At 41.4% G+C, this 17,240-nt stretch overlaps 1 protein-coding gene across 2 annotated transcripts in view; it reads left to right on the forward strand.

The window, feature by feature from the left end:
- Positions 1 to 5,474, forward strand: part of lrrc3ca (leucine rich repeat containing 3Ca) — a 46,044-nt gene extending 40,570 nt beyond the window's left edge. Inside the window, exons 2-3 of one of the 2 annotated variants that reach the window (XM_051674561.1) lie at positions 2,912 to 3,013; positions 3,342 to 5,474. In XM_051674561.1, the coding sequence (XP_051530521.1) occupies positions 3,430 to 4,224 (795 nt within the window). In that variant the 5' untranslated portion in view covers positions 2,912 to 3,013; positions 3,342 to 3,429 and the 3' untranslated portion in view covers positions 4,225 to 5,474. The remainder of the gene's footprint in view (positions 1 to 2,911; positions 3,014 to 3,341) is intronic. The other variant, XM_051674562.1, reaches the window with a different exon arrangement.
- The last annotated feature ends 11,766 nt before the right edge of the window (positions 5,475 to 17,240 follow it).

A 17,240-nucleotide genomic window follows, 5' to 3' on the forward strand; every position in this document is an offset into this window, starting at 1 on the left:
AGTCAGGCATACACCTAATTTATCCTTCAGCTCACAATTAGTGTGCTTTAGTTAGGTCTGCCGGAACCAGAAACAGTGATCATGATCTATAACTCTGCAATAAATTGAATGGCATCTATGCTAATATTATTTTATTTGTTTCCCTGTCTCAACCTCAGGACTCCTATCCTGAGGTCACCAGAACCGGCTGGATCCAGCTCCATTCCTGCTTCGTGTTGGACTCCACTGCTATGTGTTGCTGTGTGATGATGACTAATTGCAGCCGGTGCCAGCCAAACATCACTTCAGTCTATTACAATGGACTTCAGAGGATGAACTGATGCCAACTACAACCATAAGACATGGGATACTTCATATGCCATAGCCTGAACCTTGGATTTAGGATAGACCTCACCAAAATTACCGGCCAGGTTGAACTGCGATGCACCTAACTGATCTCTGCCTACATCACCTCGGTCTCTTGAAATGGAATACATAGACTATCAATTAATTGCCCACAAAACCCTTTATCAGCCAACTAACAAGGACAATGCATCTATGTGAACTTCTGCTGTTAATCCAGGATGAACTTCAGAGACATTAGTCATTAATCTTACAGTTCATAAAAAATATTTGTTTTAAACACTGACCCTTAACACTTACTTAGTTTAATATTTTTAAACCATGACTTGCACTATACATAAGTAATATTGGCATTATATTTAAGATGTTAGTCAGAGGGGAACTGGCCCCCACAGTGAGCCTGGTTTCTCCCAAGGTTATTTTTCTCCATTAACCAACATCTTATGGAGTTTTGTGTTCCTTGGCACAGTCGCCTTTGGCTTGCTCACTGGGGTTATAAATACAATTATTATTTAATTATTTATTTTTAAACAATTCACAATCGTATTTTATCAAACTACACAATGATGACTCTAAGACATTATAGATATTACAGTTTTATCTTCTGTTAATTCCTGTTCTTCTGTAAAGCTGCTTTGAAACGATGTGTGTTGTGAAATGCGCTATACAAATAAAAATGACTTGACTTATTACATTATGCACTTAGAATTGTATTACGTTTTAAGAAAATTATTACATTATGAACATTTACCTTATTACATTGTGCAGTTGTTACAATATGCTTTGTTATTAGATTACGAGTTGCTACACCCCCTTTGCTTTGAGCAACTACAGCAGATAGCTTCCATCAGTACATTTAAAAGGAAAGATTAAATCAACTGCTTGTTTAAATTCTGTAGTGTATGTGTTCATGATTCTTGTATGTAGGGCTGCACAATTAATCGTATTTTAATCGCGATCACAATTTCTGCCTCTCACGGTTAATTAAGCATAATCATCTGCGATATTAGTGAGATAGCAAAGAGAAATGATCAGCCAGCTAAAGTTGCAAATTGTTGCTATTTTTTTATAATAGGCTGTGTCTAAAGACGATAGGTCAAATCACAAGCACTTTTGAGTCTATTTTCACCTCAGCTGACCAATCAAGCTCTCTTCAGAAGTTCGCCACTGATCAATCACTTTTCAGTTTGGAGCATGCACTGACATACAGAACCGCAGATGTTTAACAGTATGTTTCATATATCTCTTTGATTGATACAAAGCTCGCATCAGAAAGCTGGAACATCCTGTCTTCGGAGACTATGTGGAGGTAGGATGAAAATCTGGTGCCTTTCAAACTGTTCTGAGACCAGTCATTCGACAACTCTGTCTGTTCAGCCATTAACTGATTATGCAGCAAGTCAGCTGAATAAACTTTGGTTGCAGTGCAGTGTTACAGCAGTTTTAGAGCGGTTCTGTGCTCAATAGCCATGAATTTCATCTTCTGCTCTCATTATACACCAGCAGCTGTGCTCTGAGTTCAGTTCGTGCGCATCACTAACGTGTGTTGAACACGCTAAAGAGCGCTCCAGATTTACCTCATTGCACATTTGCGTAATTTCAGGTTTGTTTGGCCATTACAAGTGTCGAAAAAATCTAAAGTAACCCCATGGCACCAGGGTTTTTTGTGGGTCGAGGAGGAGAAAAGAGCATTTCAGCATGTTTGGATGGAGCACCAGAGCCTGCCAAAATTTTTTTTCAAAAGTTACTAAGTAAAGGCTTGAGACCGTTTAGCATTGCCGCCTGCTAAATTATTACAGAAATATATTACTACTGTTTATTGCAATAATAAAGTAAATCTTTTAAGAGAAGTGAGAAAACCCTTAAATTGGAAGTAAAGAATAATTTACTTGTTTGCACTTTTAACACCTTGTTCAACATGAGAGCTGCTGTTTAATGTAATTACATTTTTTATTTAAGAAAAAAATATCAAAGCTGTGGCAACAGTATTTCTTTCTTTGTTTTTGTTTTTCTTTGTTTTTTTTTGTTTGTTTTTTTGGGTCCAAATCGTGCAGCCCTGCAATAAAAATTAATAAATAAATAAAACTTCAAAGGGAAGAATAATCGTGATTAATAACCGTGATTAAAATTTTAAGCAAAATAATCACGATTATCATTTTAACCATTATCGTGCAGCCCTACTTGTATGCATGGTTGTGTGTGTGTGAAATTGTGTTTTCTGAGCGTATACTATGCATAGCCACTGGAAGCTATAAGGGATGTAATTTATTTAGAGTTAATTAGGGGCAACCAAAGTAGATTATGTACACATCCTTAAATCACTACAGATTGATGAGGGCTTGCTGCAAGAGATAGCAAAATAAAAAAAATATTTGACTTAAAGCTTTTATATGCAGTTAAAACAATGGTTTAACTCCAGTTATGGGTATTCAGGAAGACTAATGGATTAAAAATATTAAATTAGACTGAGCTAAAAAATAAATAAAAATCTTAATAATGTTCACCATTTTGATGATGTTCGATCATGTACACTGTATACTGATATCTATGTATTTGCCTTTTTTCTCAGAGGAACCATCATTTCAACCAAACAGCCAATGGTGAAAAGTAGATTCAAAATGTTTAAAGCAAGATGTGAAATACAGTAAAAATCTAGTTAAAAATAATCAAGGTATGAATGTTTTTCCACACTGTTTCCCCCTAAATGAATACAATGCTGAATTATATGTAAATATTTTTTTTTATATGCATCGATATTACAATACAGAAATAAACAGCAATATTCACCCACATATATCTTTACTAAAATATTTTAAAGCAAGTAAATTGCCACACAGAGACTTCTGAGAACATAATATTAAACTATGTTAATATATCTTGTCAGCACAGTGGCATTCCAAAAAAAAAAAACAAAAAAAAAACATCTCACTATACAGTATATTCCCCATTAACTGATTGCATCTTTATTTTTTTTTATTTTATTTTTTTCAATCTCCTAGGATGTTGTGGAGTCTGATGTTGGCTACAGCACCCTTGATGCTTTCAGCACTGGCGGTACTCTAAAGGGATTATGCCCGTTGTCCCACGATGCCCTCAGGTTGGCTACTACGGCACTCCGTGGTCATGTGGTTGCTGTTTCACAGCTTGGTGCTGATGACACTGTGTTTACACCACCCCGCGACTTCTTGCTCTAAACGCTGTTACTGTTCAGACAGCGAGGGCTTGTTTGGCGGTAAGACCATGCGCTGCAGCAACCTGCATCTTACAGAGATCCCTCAGGACATTCCCAATGACACTCAACGCCTTTACCTGGACTACAACCTTCTGAACAGCATCCCTGCAAATGCTTTTCATGATCTTCCATTGCTAACTGAACTGGACCTTTCCCATAATGAACTGGCTCTGCTTGAACCTGGAGCCTTTAGAGGCTTGGCCGCCTCTCTACAGTTTCTGGATCTCTCATCCAACCAGCTCACAACGCTGGACCCAGATGCATTTGAAGGCGTCCAAGCAAGGTCCAACCTCACTGGAAACCCCTGGCACTGTGACTGCAGGCTTCAGAACGCTCTTCCACACCTGGACCTGGAGACTGTGTCTTTGACTGGCATTGTCTGCCAGACCTCTGATCCTGTGGACTCTGGAGCCCAAGGTGTGCCCTTCCTGCTGGCCAAAGACCTGGACCTGTGTGTGGTGCTCAGAAAGACCACGGACGTGGCCATGCTGGTGACCATGTTTGGATGGTTCACCATGGTCATCTCCTACCTGGTCTACTACGTGAGACACAATCAGGAAGATGCCAGACGCCACCTGGAGTATCTCAAGTCTCTGCCCAGCAGGCAGGGCAAGTCTGAGGAGTCTTCCACCATCAGCACTGTGGTGTAGCATAAGGCCACATGCTCATGACATGTGGAGGAAGCTTCTCAGTCTGCCGTAAGGCAATGGGCACACTGGGCATTGGGCTACCAAGATGAAACCCTTGGTAAAACAGAGAATCTAGGCTTTGTAACCCATCAATCATCGCCCACACCTCACTTCAAAGCACTGCTCAGTATTGAGCAGTACCCTACCAAAGATGCAGGATGAACTTTGGAAACAGGATACTTGATCAATGAAGCGCAATGTCCACAATGGGGCCATGTGAAACGTATCACGCCGAGACAGAAATAATCCACAGACATGTTGTCTTTTCTGATGGGACCACAAACCAGTAGACAGAGATGACCGTAGAAAGTTGGAGTGAAATCACAGGGAACATCTAATCCAATCCAGATGAATAATTGATTCAGAAATGGCCCAGCTTCAAGCACATCTTGACTGAAAGGTCTGTCTGCTCTGCACGCTTTTAAAGGAGTCGTTGTTGTTGTTTTCCAGTCAGATCCCTGTTTGGCAGGCAACACATGTAGCATAAAGCACTCATGCTTTAGGGCATTTACAAAAAGTACTGTTGTTTTCCCTGCAGGCAACATCAAAATTTTGCAGAGCCACATATTCATGCATGCATCGGTAATTTTTCAGGTGTCTCAGTCAACACAGACTGTGCATGGCAGTTTGGTTTTATACACAGTGTTTGGGTTTTTAGGGGAGCAAAAATGGTGAGTTATTTATTTTCTCATGACTTGTGCAGTGATAATGATGTAGGGACTTAAAAGAAATGAAGTTGGCTTGTTATTTTTGTGACCATTCACTGTATGATAAATCACTGTTAAAGCAGTTTAAAGGGAAATATCTCCAAGGCACTTTGTTGATTTTCATCATTATGACTGAAAATGTTTAGAGACTTTTGATGTTCAAAAATAACAAGATGTTCCACCACAGGAAGTGTTTGCGCTGAGTGAATCCTGAACTTTGTATGTCACATCCAGTACTGTGTGAGTGTGCAGTTTCCTACATAGAGTGCCAGCAAGAATTTTGTATGTTTGCCAAGATAAATCAAATCAAATTTGGTCAAATTCTTAGCAGCATTGCATATATCTGTTGTGGGGAAGGCAAGGCCAGAATGCATTGCGACAAACTAAGTGGAAAAAAATGTATTCAAGATGTCAGAGAAAGTATCGAGAGATATACAGAGTTTCTGTTTCATTCAATACTGCAAAAATTGTTAAATCTAATTAAAAATGTACTATTTTACCCAATATTTGTGTGCTTCGTATTTTTCATGCTTATAGTATTGTGTAGTTGACTTAGCAACATGCTAACATCAAACTCTATTGGAATGAGTCACTTGTGTGCTTTACACGAGAAGCACTAGTTGTGTGGTGTGCACGGTTTCTGCCTATGTAGGACATTTCTGCTAGAATGGTTACATAGACAATAGACAGCAAGGCAGCTCACTTTTGGAACAGAGTTTTAATTATCTAAAGTCAGGACATGGTTTTTGCATAAATTGGTTAATAAACAACAAACAAACAAAGGAATACTGTGCTAGTCACGCATATGTTGGATCTTCTGCTTCAGTCTAATCTATGGAAAATTATGCATTATGTTTGTAAGTGTTATCTGTTTTTGAGTGCCATTGTTCTGTAGGTATCAGTGATTACGATGTGTATTCATTCCATTCATCCTATCATTGATCAAGAATTATGTAAATGTCATGCTAAAAATGAGAGGTTAACTGTTTTTTTTTGTTTTTTTTTTTACTTTAAATACAGATTGTGTACTTTGTTAATTTCATATTTTACCAAACAATAAAAAATAATAATAAGAAGAAGAAATTAAAAATAAGAAAATAACAATCACAATAAATTAAACATTGATGAAAAATTGGTCATTTACAAAAGTCTCCAGTCTCTGAATCACTGGTTCTCAACTGGTGAGGTCTGTTCCGATAGGTTCATGGACAACAGGGAAAAACAATGCAAAAATGCACATAATAAAATACAATTAAACATAGATCAATTTATCTGTCACTTGGAAATATGGCTGTTACAAATACATTATTTGGATCATGGCTTGTTCCATGTTAGGCTGATTAATCACACTTCGGCTGTTGTTTGTGCATTTACAACTTTGTCAATTTTCCTATTTACCGTGTGTTATGTCAATAATTTTGCAGATGGTTGGGCCCGGGTAATATTAATAAATGTCAATGTTTGAATTCAAGAATATGTTTGTTCAAATTGAGGTCATGAAGCAAAACAAGTTGAGAACCACTAAGTCCTAGAGTATTCTCATAAGGTTTAATGGGTGTAATCAGGCCCAGTTCTACAGGGATGCTTGAGGGTGTTAAGCACCGTCAAATGAACATTAGAGCACCCTCAATTGAATGTGTAAGCCTAATAATACTGTACATTTGCAAAGTAGATTATCTTGAATCCCAGCAAATACATACACAAAATCCATGCATCAAAATGGAGTTTTATAAACTAAGTTCGGGAGGAGCAAGGTCATTTAATCCGACCAATCACATCGCCAGTGTAAGCGTATATAAACAGCCGCTTACCTCTACATGGCATCGAGTCTTCCGGCATCCCTCCACCTCCCCTTTTCAAGCCTCGAACCCTTCGCCCAGGACAGCAAGCCACACACCTTTACACTCTCCTTTAAGCAGGATTACAGTAATTTACGAACTACTAAAACTAATAAATGTGTATTATTTTGCAAATCAGTGTCCTAATTTGCAGCACAGCATTCTGCTTTCAATGTACTCATACGCATTTAATTGGTTATGACCTCCGCTCGCACTTACAGAATTCATCACGGAATTATCACACTCAATCCACCACATGTTGCATCCAATTTTTGCTCTGGGATAAAGTGGCCCATAACCTTTGGTCTAGAATCAGTTTCCCAAAGACAAATCCAAACATGAACTATTAGTGAAACGTGAAAAATGACTGTAGATCAGTGGTTCAGATAACATCTTTCTTCCAACATCGCTTGCTGCATTCATGCGCAGTGAAAACATACTGTAGCTATTAAAAAAACGTATCTTGAACAAATGCAGTGTATTTTGTGTTTGGTTCCATTATACAAAAAAAAAAAAAAGCTGTTTTGGTAGCATTAAACATGATTTCATGTAAAAAAAAACAACAACAACACTGTGGGGATGGGGGCGGGGTCGTGTGTCTGTTTGCTGGAGAGAGGGAGTGGTGTGGCTCGTCAAACTGGTTGGCGTAATTTTTTCTTGTTACAGTGATAGCAGAGAGAGACCTCAAAAAGCAGCCAAGACACGCCAGAGAGGAGAGAGAGCAACATGAGAGTGTAGTGCAAACTTCTGTGCCTGAGAGTGAAAATTGTTAGAGTTTAAAGACTATGTCTGAGAGTTTTATGTTTGTTTAAGTTTGAGTGAAAAGCCCTAAGACTAAGAGTGTGCAACGGGACCAAAAATAAAGACTGACCTATACTGCTTCATTGTCTCACGACTCCTGCTATGTACGAACATCGAGACGTATCACACTGGTGCTGAAACCCAGGATTCTTGGAAGGAGTTACCTCGTCATGGAGTCTTCACCACTGCACAACGTGATCAAGACCCTCGCTAGCATCCAACAGAACCAGCATCAAGCCCTCGTCGAGCTGTGGCAGGAGCAGCGTTTTCAACTCCTGCTCCAGGCCCAAGCGGAAGACCAGCAGGCGTTCCGGAGCCTGATCACACACAAGGAGGCTGCTGCTGCGACCCCGGAGCCCACACCGAGCATCCCACTGGTTACCTTGGTGAAAATAAGTCCTGCCGACGATCCCGAAGCATACCTTGATCTCTTCGAGAAAACGGCCGAGGTGTGGAGAAGGCCACCTGATCAGTGGGCGGCCCACTTGCTGTCATTGCTCTCCAGGGAAGCACAGCTAGCGGCCCAACAACTCCCCGCCACTAACCTCCTAATGTACGCCAATCTGAAGAGAGCCATCATGCAACAGGCCAGCCGTAGCCCAGAACAGAGCCGCCAACACTTCCATTCCCTGAGACTGGGAAGGTTCATCTTTGCACAGCAGCTCCGAGACGCCTGCCAGAAATGGTTGCTGGCTGAGGGGACCAGTGGCGCCCAGGACTTCTTAGATCTGGTGACACTGGAACAGTTCATCTCCCAGCTTCCTTGGGGCATATCCGAGTGGGTCTAGTGCCACCGTCTGGCATCACTGGAGGATGCAGTCCAGCTGGCAGAAGACTACATGATGGTGTTTCCAGGTAACAACGAAGTGGAGTCTCTCTCTCTCCTCTCGGTCTCTCCTCCCCCCAAACACCATCCCCTGATTTTTTTTCCATCCCATCCCCGCCCCCAGGATACAGGTTGGTACCATGCCCAAATCTCTTACCCCTGCTAACCCTGTCTCTCCCCACTATCCCTCCCAGGTTAGCGAGCCCAGTCCCATGAGGTGCAGTAGTGAAGCCTGGGCCGGTCTGTTGGAGCTGCGGGGAGCCAGGATATTTCCAGGACCAGTGTCCAGTAATGGAGGTGGGCACTCTGGTCTGGGTCCCTGACGCTCTACAGGCCACCCCCGATCAGGCTGGGGCGTATCGGATACCGGTGAGTACCCAGGGGGATACATATCATGCTTTGGTGGATTCTGGCTGTTCCTAAACATCCATCCACCAATGCTTGGTACAAGATGGGTCTTTGGGCACTATGCTATGGCTGGATAGGCGGTGCCAGGGCTGTCTATGTCTGCTCTGCATCAAAGTGACGCAAGGCAGGGAGTCCCCGCCCTCAGGGAGTTCCCTGAAGGGTATTTTCCTCTAGAGCAGTCATGTGACGAGTCCCTCAAACATGCATTTGACCAAGTGAGAGTAATCGATGGTCAACAGCTCCAGCCTACCGTCGCACTCACATACTCATAGTTTTCAATTATTAAAGATCGGTTGTATCGAGTGACGCAGGACACTCAAACAAAAGAGAATACAACCCAGTTATTAGTCCCGAAGAGCCATCGGGAAGCTCTCTTCCAGGTGGTTTACCATAATCTAATGGCCAGCCATTTAGGACAGGAAAAAACACTCAACCGAATAATGGGCCGGGTTTTTTTTTTGGCCGGGCATTCACTGGGACATTCACAGGTGGTGTGCGGCATGCCGTGAATGTCAGTTGGTGAATCCACCAGTCACCCCAAAAGCACCATTGCGCCCTCTACCGCTAATCGAGGTACCCTTTGAAAGAATGGGTATGGACCTTGTCAGGCCATTAGAACGGACCGCACGTGGGCATCACTTTGTATTAGTTCTGGTGGACTATGCAACGCGATATCCGGAAGCAGTGCCCCTGCGCAACATCTCAGCACACAGTGTTGTGGAGGCACTCTTCAGAATAATCTCCCGAGTGGGGATTCCAAAAGAAATCCTCACTGATCAAGGCACTACATTTATGATCAAGGCATGAACACTATGTGAACTGTATGCGTTATTAGGTATTAGATCGATTCGCACAAGTGTTTACCACCCACAAACAGATGGGTTGGTGGAATGATTTAGTAAAACCCTGAAAAATATGATTCCTAAGTTCATACACGAGGATGCTAGAAATTGGGATAAATGGCTCGAACCCCTGTTATTTGCAGTTCGATAGGTCCCACAAGCCACAGGGTTTTCCCCATTCGAGCTGCTATATGGGCATCGGCCGTGCAGCGTGCTCGACAATATATGGGAAGCTTGGGAGGAGAGACCTTCAAACAGCGAAAGTGATATTCAGTACATTCTTGATCTTAGAGCAAAACTCCACACTTTGGGTCAACTAACACAGGAGAATTTGCTCCAAGCTCAGGAAGGTCAAAGCCGACTGTATAACAGGGGCACTTGACTATGTGAATTCGCACCAGGAGATAAAGTGTTTGTATTACTGCCCACCTCAAGCTCTAAATTACTCACCAAGTGGCAAGGGCCCTTTGAGGTCACATGGCAAGTCAGAGATCTCGATTATGAGGTTAAGCAAACGGATAGTGGCGGGGTACCTCAAGTTTACCACCTCAATCTTCTAAAATCTTGGAGGGAGGCAGTCCCTGTGGCCTTGGTAATGGTAGTCCCAGAGAGGGAGGAGCTAGGGTCGCAGGTGACTCTCAAACCTAATCAGTTCACCCCGGTCCCGTGTGGAGACCACCTCTCACTGTCGCAGCTCACGGAGGTGGCCAATTTGCAAGCGGAGTTCGCAGATGTGTTCTCGCCTCTTCCCGGTCGCACGAACCTCATAGAGAACCATATCGAGACCACCCCGGGGTTGGTGGTTTGTAGCCGCCCTTACCGCCTTCCTGAGCATAAAAAAGGTAATTTAGAAAGAATTAGAGGCGATGCTCGAGATGGGCGTAATTGAAGAGTCACAAAGCGATTGGGCCAGCCCACTGGTTCTGGTGCCTGAGAGCAACAGGATGGTCCAATTCTGTGTGGACTATCGAAAAGTGAACGTGTGTCCAAATTTGACGCTTACCCAATGCCCTGGATTGACAAATTGCTTGATCGGTTGGGCGCGGCTTACTTTTTATTTTTGACACTGGATTTGACAAAGGGTTATTGGCAGATCCCCTTAACTCCAATCTCCTGAGAAAAAAACTGCTGTTTACACCAATTCGTGACCCTTCCATTCGGTTTGTTCGGGGCCCCCGCCACATTCCAGCATCTCATGGGCAAAATTCTCAGGCCACATACGGCATATGCCGCCACTTATTTAGATGATATCATCATTTATAGTAATGACTGGCGGCGGCACATGCAACATCTGAGAGCTGTCCTGAGGTCGCTGTGACGGGCGGGGCTCACGACCAACCCGAAGAAGTGCGCAATTGGGCAGGTGGAAGTTAGGTTTCTGGGGTTCCACTTGGGTCATGGGCAGGTGCGACCCTAAATTAACAAAACCGCAGTGATTGCGACCAGTGATAGCAGAGAGAGACCTCAAAAAGCAGCCAAAACTCGCCAGAGAGGAGAGAGAGCGACACGAGCGTTTAGTGCAAACTTATGTGCCTGAGAGTGAACACTGTTAAAGATTTTAAAGAGTATGTCTGAGAGTTTTATGTTTGCTTATGTTTGAGTGAAAAGCCCTAAAACTAAGAGTGTGCAGCAGGACCAAAAATAATGACTGACCTAAACTGCTTTGTTGTCTCCCGACTCCACCTGTGTATGAACTTCGAGATGTATCACAAACATACTCATACACAAACAAGCTGTGAAAGTCACCCTGGTACAAAATGACCCGTAGACAACAATTATAATTCACAAACAGTTATTTATAATTGTTGGCTCAGTGAATATGTACAGGTGCATCTCAATAAATTAGAATGTCATGGAAAAGTTCATTTATTTCAGTAATTCAACTCAAATTGTGAAACTTGTGTATTAAATAAATTCAATGCACACAGACTGAAGTAGATTAAGTCTTTGGTTCTTTTAATTGTGATGATTTTGGTTCACATTTAACAAAAACCCACCAATTCACTATCTCAACAAATTAGAATATGGTGACATGCCAATCAGCTAATCAACTCAAAACACCTGCAAAGGTTTCCTGAGCCTTCAAAATGGTCTCTCAGTTTGGTTCACTAGGCTACACAATCATGGGGAAGACTGCTGATCTGACAGTTGTCCAGAAGACAATCATTGACACCCTTCACAAGGAGGGTAAGCCACAAACATTCATTGCCAAAGAAGCTGGCTGTTCACAGAGTGCTGTATCCAAGCATGTTAACAGAAAGTTGAGTGGAAGGAGAAAGTGTGGAAGAAAAAGATGCACAACCAACCGAGAGAACCGCAGCCTTATGAGGATTGTCAAGCAAAATCGATTCAAGAATTTGGGTGAACTTCACAAGGAATGGACTGAGGCTGGGGTCAAGGCATCAAGAGCCACCACACACAGATGTGTCAAGGAATTTGGCTACAGTTGTCGTATTCCTCTTGTTAAGCCACTCCTGAACCACAGACAACGTCAGAGGCGTCTTACCTGGGCTAAGGAGAAGAAGAACTGGACTGTTGCCCAGTGTTCCAAAGTCCTCTTTTCAGATGAGAACAAGTTTTGTATTTCATTTGGAAACCAAGGTCCTAGAGTCTGGAGGAAGGGTGGAGAAGCTCATAGCCCAAGTTGCTTGAAGTCCAGTGTTAAGTTCCACAGTCTGTGATGATTTGTGGTGCAATGTCATCTGCTGGTGTTGGTCCATTGTGTTTTTTGAAAACCAAAGTCACTGCACCCGTTTACCAAGACATTTTGGAGCACTTCATGCTTCCTTCTGCTGACCAGCTTTTTAAAGATGCTGATTTCATTTTCCAGCAGGATTTGGCACCTGCCCACACTGCCAAAAGCACCAAAAGTTGGTTAAATGACCATGGTGTTGGTGTGTTTGACTGGCCAGCAAACTCACCAGACCTGAACCTTGTCAAGAGGAAAATGAGAAACAAGAGACCAAAAAATGCAGATGAGCTGAAGGCCACTGTCAAAGAAACCTGGGCTTCCATACCACCTCAGCAGTGCCACAAACTGATCACCTCCATGCCACGCCGAATTGAGGCAGTAATTAAAGCAAAAGGAGCCCCTACCAAGTATTGAGTACATATACAGTAAATGAACATACTTTCCAGAAGGCCAACAATTCACTAAAAATGTTTTTTTTTTTATTGGTCTTATGATGTATTCTAATTTGAGATAGTGAATTGGTGGGTTTTTGTTAAATGTGAGCCAAAATCATCACAATTAAAAGAACCAAAGACTTAATCTACTTCAGTCTGTGTGCATTGAATTTATTTAATACACGAGTTTCACAATTTGAGTTGAATTACTGAAATAAATGAACTTTTCCACGACATTCTAATTTATTGAGATGCACCTGTATATGCTGGAGCATATCTGACATTTACAATATTGCAATAGTAACATTTTATTCAAAGTATAATCATTTTGAAAATATTATCTCTCTAAGCACATTTGGAGAATGTCTTTTAAACAAGTGGCAATTAACTCAGCAGAGCCAATTAAACTTTCACAGCTTTTTGCATAGCTGCAGGCCTTCTTGTATGTGAGTGAGTGAATGTATGTCTGGGTGTAAAAATGGCCCAAGGCTGTTCCAATAGCTCAACTGGTAGAACATCACATTACTAGTCAGACCTCAGACTAAATGGCAAAAGATCTGCTCCACATTACAGCTTAGTCCAACCGACCACAATTCATTTTGTTTTCAGGTTTTGTTTAGGGGCAAGCTTATCTGAAAAAGATTATACCACAATAACAGGCCAGTGCGAAACAATAAAAAATGAAACAACTGGTGCAGCAGTCTCTATGAACGGATGTACAGAAAACACCAGAAAAAAAAATCTGTATTGATCTGTCCATACAAAATAAATACTGACTCTCGTATTAAAAATATCTAGTATATCTAGTAGTATTTGCTAAGTGCCTTAAACAAAACTCTGAACTTCTTTCAACGATTTTGTGACACTTACTTTGACAAACCCAATGACTAGTTCTCTTTCAAAAGCACTCAAACCAGTACTTTGCAAACACTACTTAGTTTCCAAGCGGACTAATTAAAAACCCTTCATGCCCTTAGTTGCATAAAGCCATCCAATCAGATTAGAGCTTATCAGATCGAGAAAGCATTGTCCAGTTTTTTGTGCAAAACACACATGTTTTGCGTAGACATAACATAAAACTGCTTTTCAGCACACAGACACCGGCACACACACACACATGCAGCTTTGTGTGTCTCTCTCACTGTTGGCTTCTTCAGCCCAACACGGAACGCACACGTTCTGTTGGTTGCATGCAACTCGCTCTCTCTCTCGAACTGGCGTCTCCGGCTCCTCTTTATCCCCCTCCCAGCTGATTGGGGTGACTCAGCGCCAGGCATCCATCCTTACGGCCCGGCCACGCCCTCCTCCTCTTCAAAATATGCATCAGACAGTCAGTGAGGCTGAGACTGTGGGTTTGATTCTCAGGGAATACATACACAGATAAATGTATAACTTGGCTACATTGTAAGTTGTGTCAGGGATAAAAGTGTCTGCCATATGTTAAAAATAATAAATTAGCTGATAAAAATTAACTCTGTTTACACAAGTAAACAGAGTGCAATGAAAGCATGCAATTCCCCCGCTATGCATGACCTTTAAAGTTAAACTTGGGTTGAGAGTCGGTTCTAATGCATGTATAGGAACCAGATCACAGATTTCTGACCTCCTCTTCAGGGCATTCCAAATCTTTGACTGATATTTGGTTACTGAGGAAGAGATTGTTATGATACACCTGGCATCTGCTCGAGATTGCAGCTCCCGTCAGCAGAGCCTTCATTGAAACCATAAACAGCCTCTGGAATTACTTTCCAAACACCATTTTAAAGGTGCAATTGATGTCATACATCAGGCATGCAATGAGGGGTGACATTCTGACATGCCAGTCATGGTCTGAAGATCAGAGGCCTCAGAGGTTACCAGCCCTCCTCCTAGATGTGTTTTCCTTCCTGGCTTGCTTTGAGGTAGATTTCACCACCATGGGCTACATTTCCCAAAAGCATCATAAGCTAAGTTGATCATAGAGACTAGGGCTGCACAATTAATCTAACTTTAATCGATTTCTGCCTCTCACAGTTAATTAAGCATAATTGGCTGAAATATTAGGGGCCGTTTACACGACAACGTTTTTAACTAAAAACGGAAAACTTTTTATGCATTTTGGCTGTTCGTTTACACGACAACTGCATTTTGGGGCCTGAAATTGCAAACATTTGAAAATGGGTTTCAAAGTGCAAGTTTTTGAAAACGATGCCATTATCGTCTCCGTGTAGACATACAAAAACGTGAATTTGCGAAAATGATGACGTCATGTGCACGTGTATTACGTTTTATATAAAGAAAGATGGATTGATAGGCATCAATCTGAGATGTATAATTATCAGTATGAATACTGGTGTCTGTGCAAATAACTAATCAACAATTTATTCATTTGGAGTGTTTTGTATAGAGTGTGAACATTGTACAGCAGGCAGAACCTGCAGTTTGAAAATCTTGAAATTAATGTATGAATTCAGATGGGAAAAATATATTTGTATTTTAAATGTTATTTATTTATTTACTTAATTTTATTTGATGTACCTTTACCCTGCAATTTATTCACCCACCGCTTATGTATATAGCCTATAGACAGAGATGTGATGCCATGTACAGTATTCAATGATATGCTTAGAATATGAAAATATGAGGCAGTGAAAATGCATGTTAGATCCAGTGTACACAAGACCTCTCTCTCCGTCAGAAGATATCCATATATCAGAGTTCTGTCTGATATCCAAAACCAGCCCAAGAGCAGCAGGGGGAATACAGAAGAAGGCAGGAGACTTATTTATTGAATAATCTTGAGAGTTCAGTCTATAGGCATGCGCGCGAGTACTTCAAAACAACCCGCAAGACATTCAAAACTACAATGGTGGACTACAGGACTGTGTTTGTGCTGCTCAAGATTTTGAGTTTATTGACGCTTCTCCAGCAAAGTAATTGTAGTAATAAAGCAACCTCATCGTCCATCCAGACAAAATTGCTCGATGCTTTCGCCATCTTCATTGTTTGTATTCACCGCTCTGTGGAAGAATGCTTATGTGCGCAGGCGCGTAGTGTTTCTTTACAAAGTGACATCACCAACTACTGGCCTGGCATGCATAATACAGCGTTTTTAGTCGTTTTCACGGATCCGTGTGAACAGGGATCGTTTTGACAACATTGTCGTCTGTATGTGAATCTTTTCAAAAACGCAAAGGAAAAACTTTTCAGTTTTTAGTACATCGCTGTCGTGTAAACCTACCCTTAGTGAGATAGCAAAGAGAAATGATCAGCCAGCTAAAGTTGCAAATTGTTGCTATTTTTTTATAATAGGCTGTGTCTAAAGACGATAGGTCAAATCACAAGCACTTTTGAGTCTATTTTCACCTCAGCTGACCAATCAAGCTCTCTTCAGAAGTTCGCCACTGATCAATCACTTTTCAGTTTGGAGCATGCACTGACATACAGAACCGCAGATGTTTAACAGTATGTTTCATATATCTCTTTGATTGATACAAAGCTCGCATCAGAAAGCTGGAACATCCTGTCTTCGGAGACTATGTGGAGGTAGGATGAAAATCTGGTGCCTTTCAAACTGTTCTGAGACCAGTCATTCGACAACTCTGTCTGTTCAGCCATTAACTGATTATGCAGCAAGTCAGCTGAATAAACTTTGGTTGCAGTGCAGTGTTACAGCAGTTTTAGAGCGGTTCTGTGCTCAATAGCCATGAATTTCATCTTCTGCTCTCATTATACACCAGCAGCTGTGCTCTGAGTTCAGTTCGTGCGCATCACTAACGTGTGTTGAACACGCTAAAGAGCGCTCCAGATTTACCTCATTGCACATTTGCGTAATTTCAGGTTTGTTTGGCCATTACAAGTGTCGAAAAAATCTAAAGTAACCCCATGGCACCAGGGTTTTTTGTGGGTCGAGGAGGAGAAAAGAGCATTTCAGCATGTTTGGATGGAGCACCAGAGCCTGCTAAAAAGTTTGTCAAAAGTTACTAAGTAAAGCCTTGAGACCGTTTAGCATTGCCGCCTGCTAAATTATTACAGAAATATATTACTATTTTACTATTTTTATTTTACAAATTACTGTTTATTGTAATAATAAAGTAAATAATTTTTTTTTAAAGAGAACTGAAGTGTGAAAACCCTTAAATTGGAAGTAAAGAATAATTTACTTGTTTGTACTTTTAACACCTTGCTCAACATGAGAGCTGCTGTTTAATGTAATTTTTAAGAAAAAAAAAGCTGTGGCAACAGTATATATTTTATATTTTTGTCCAAATCGTGCATCCCTGCAATAAAAATAAATTCAACTTCAAAGGGCAGAGTAATTGTGATTAAAATTAAGCAAAATTATCATGAATATCATTTTAACCATTATCATGCAGCCCTAGTAGAGACAATTGACACCATTTTTTGAACAATCTACTTAGGCTTACAAAGCTTTTGGGATACACAGCCC

Source organism: Myxocyprinus asiaticus, chromosome 36, assembly GCF_019703515.2.
Source record: "Myxocyprinus asiaticus isolate MX2 ecotype Aquarium Trade chromosome 36, UBuf_Myxa_2, whole genome shotgun sequence".
NCBI classification, from domain to species: Eukaryota; Metazoa; Chordata; class Actinopteri; order Cypriniformes; family Catostomidae; genus Myxocyprinus; species Myxocyprinus asiaticus.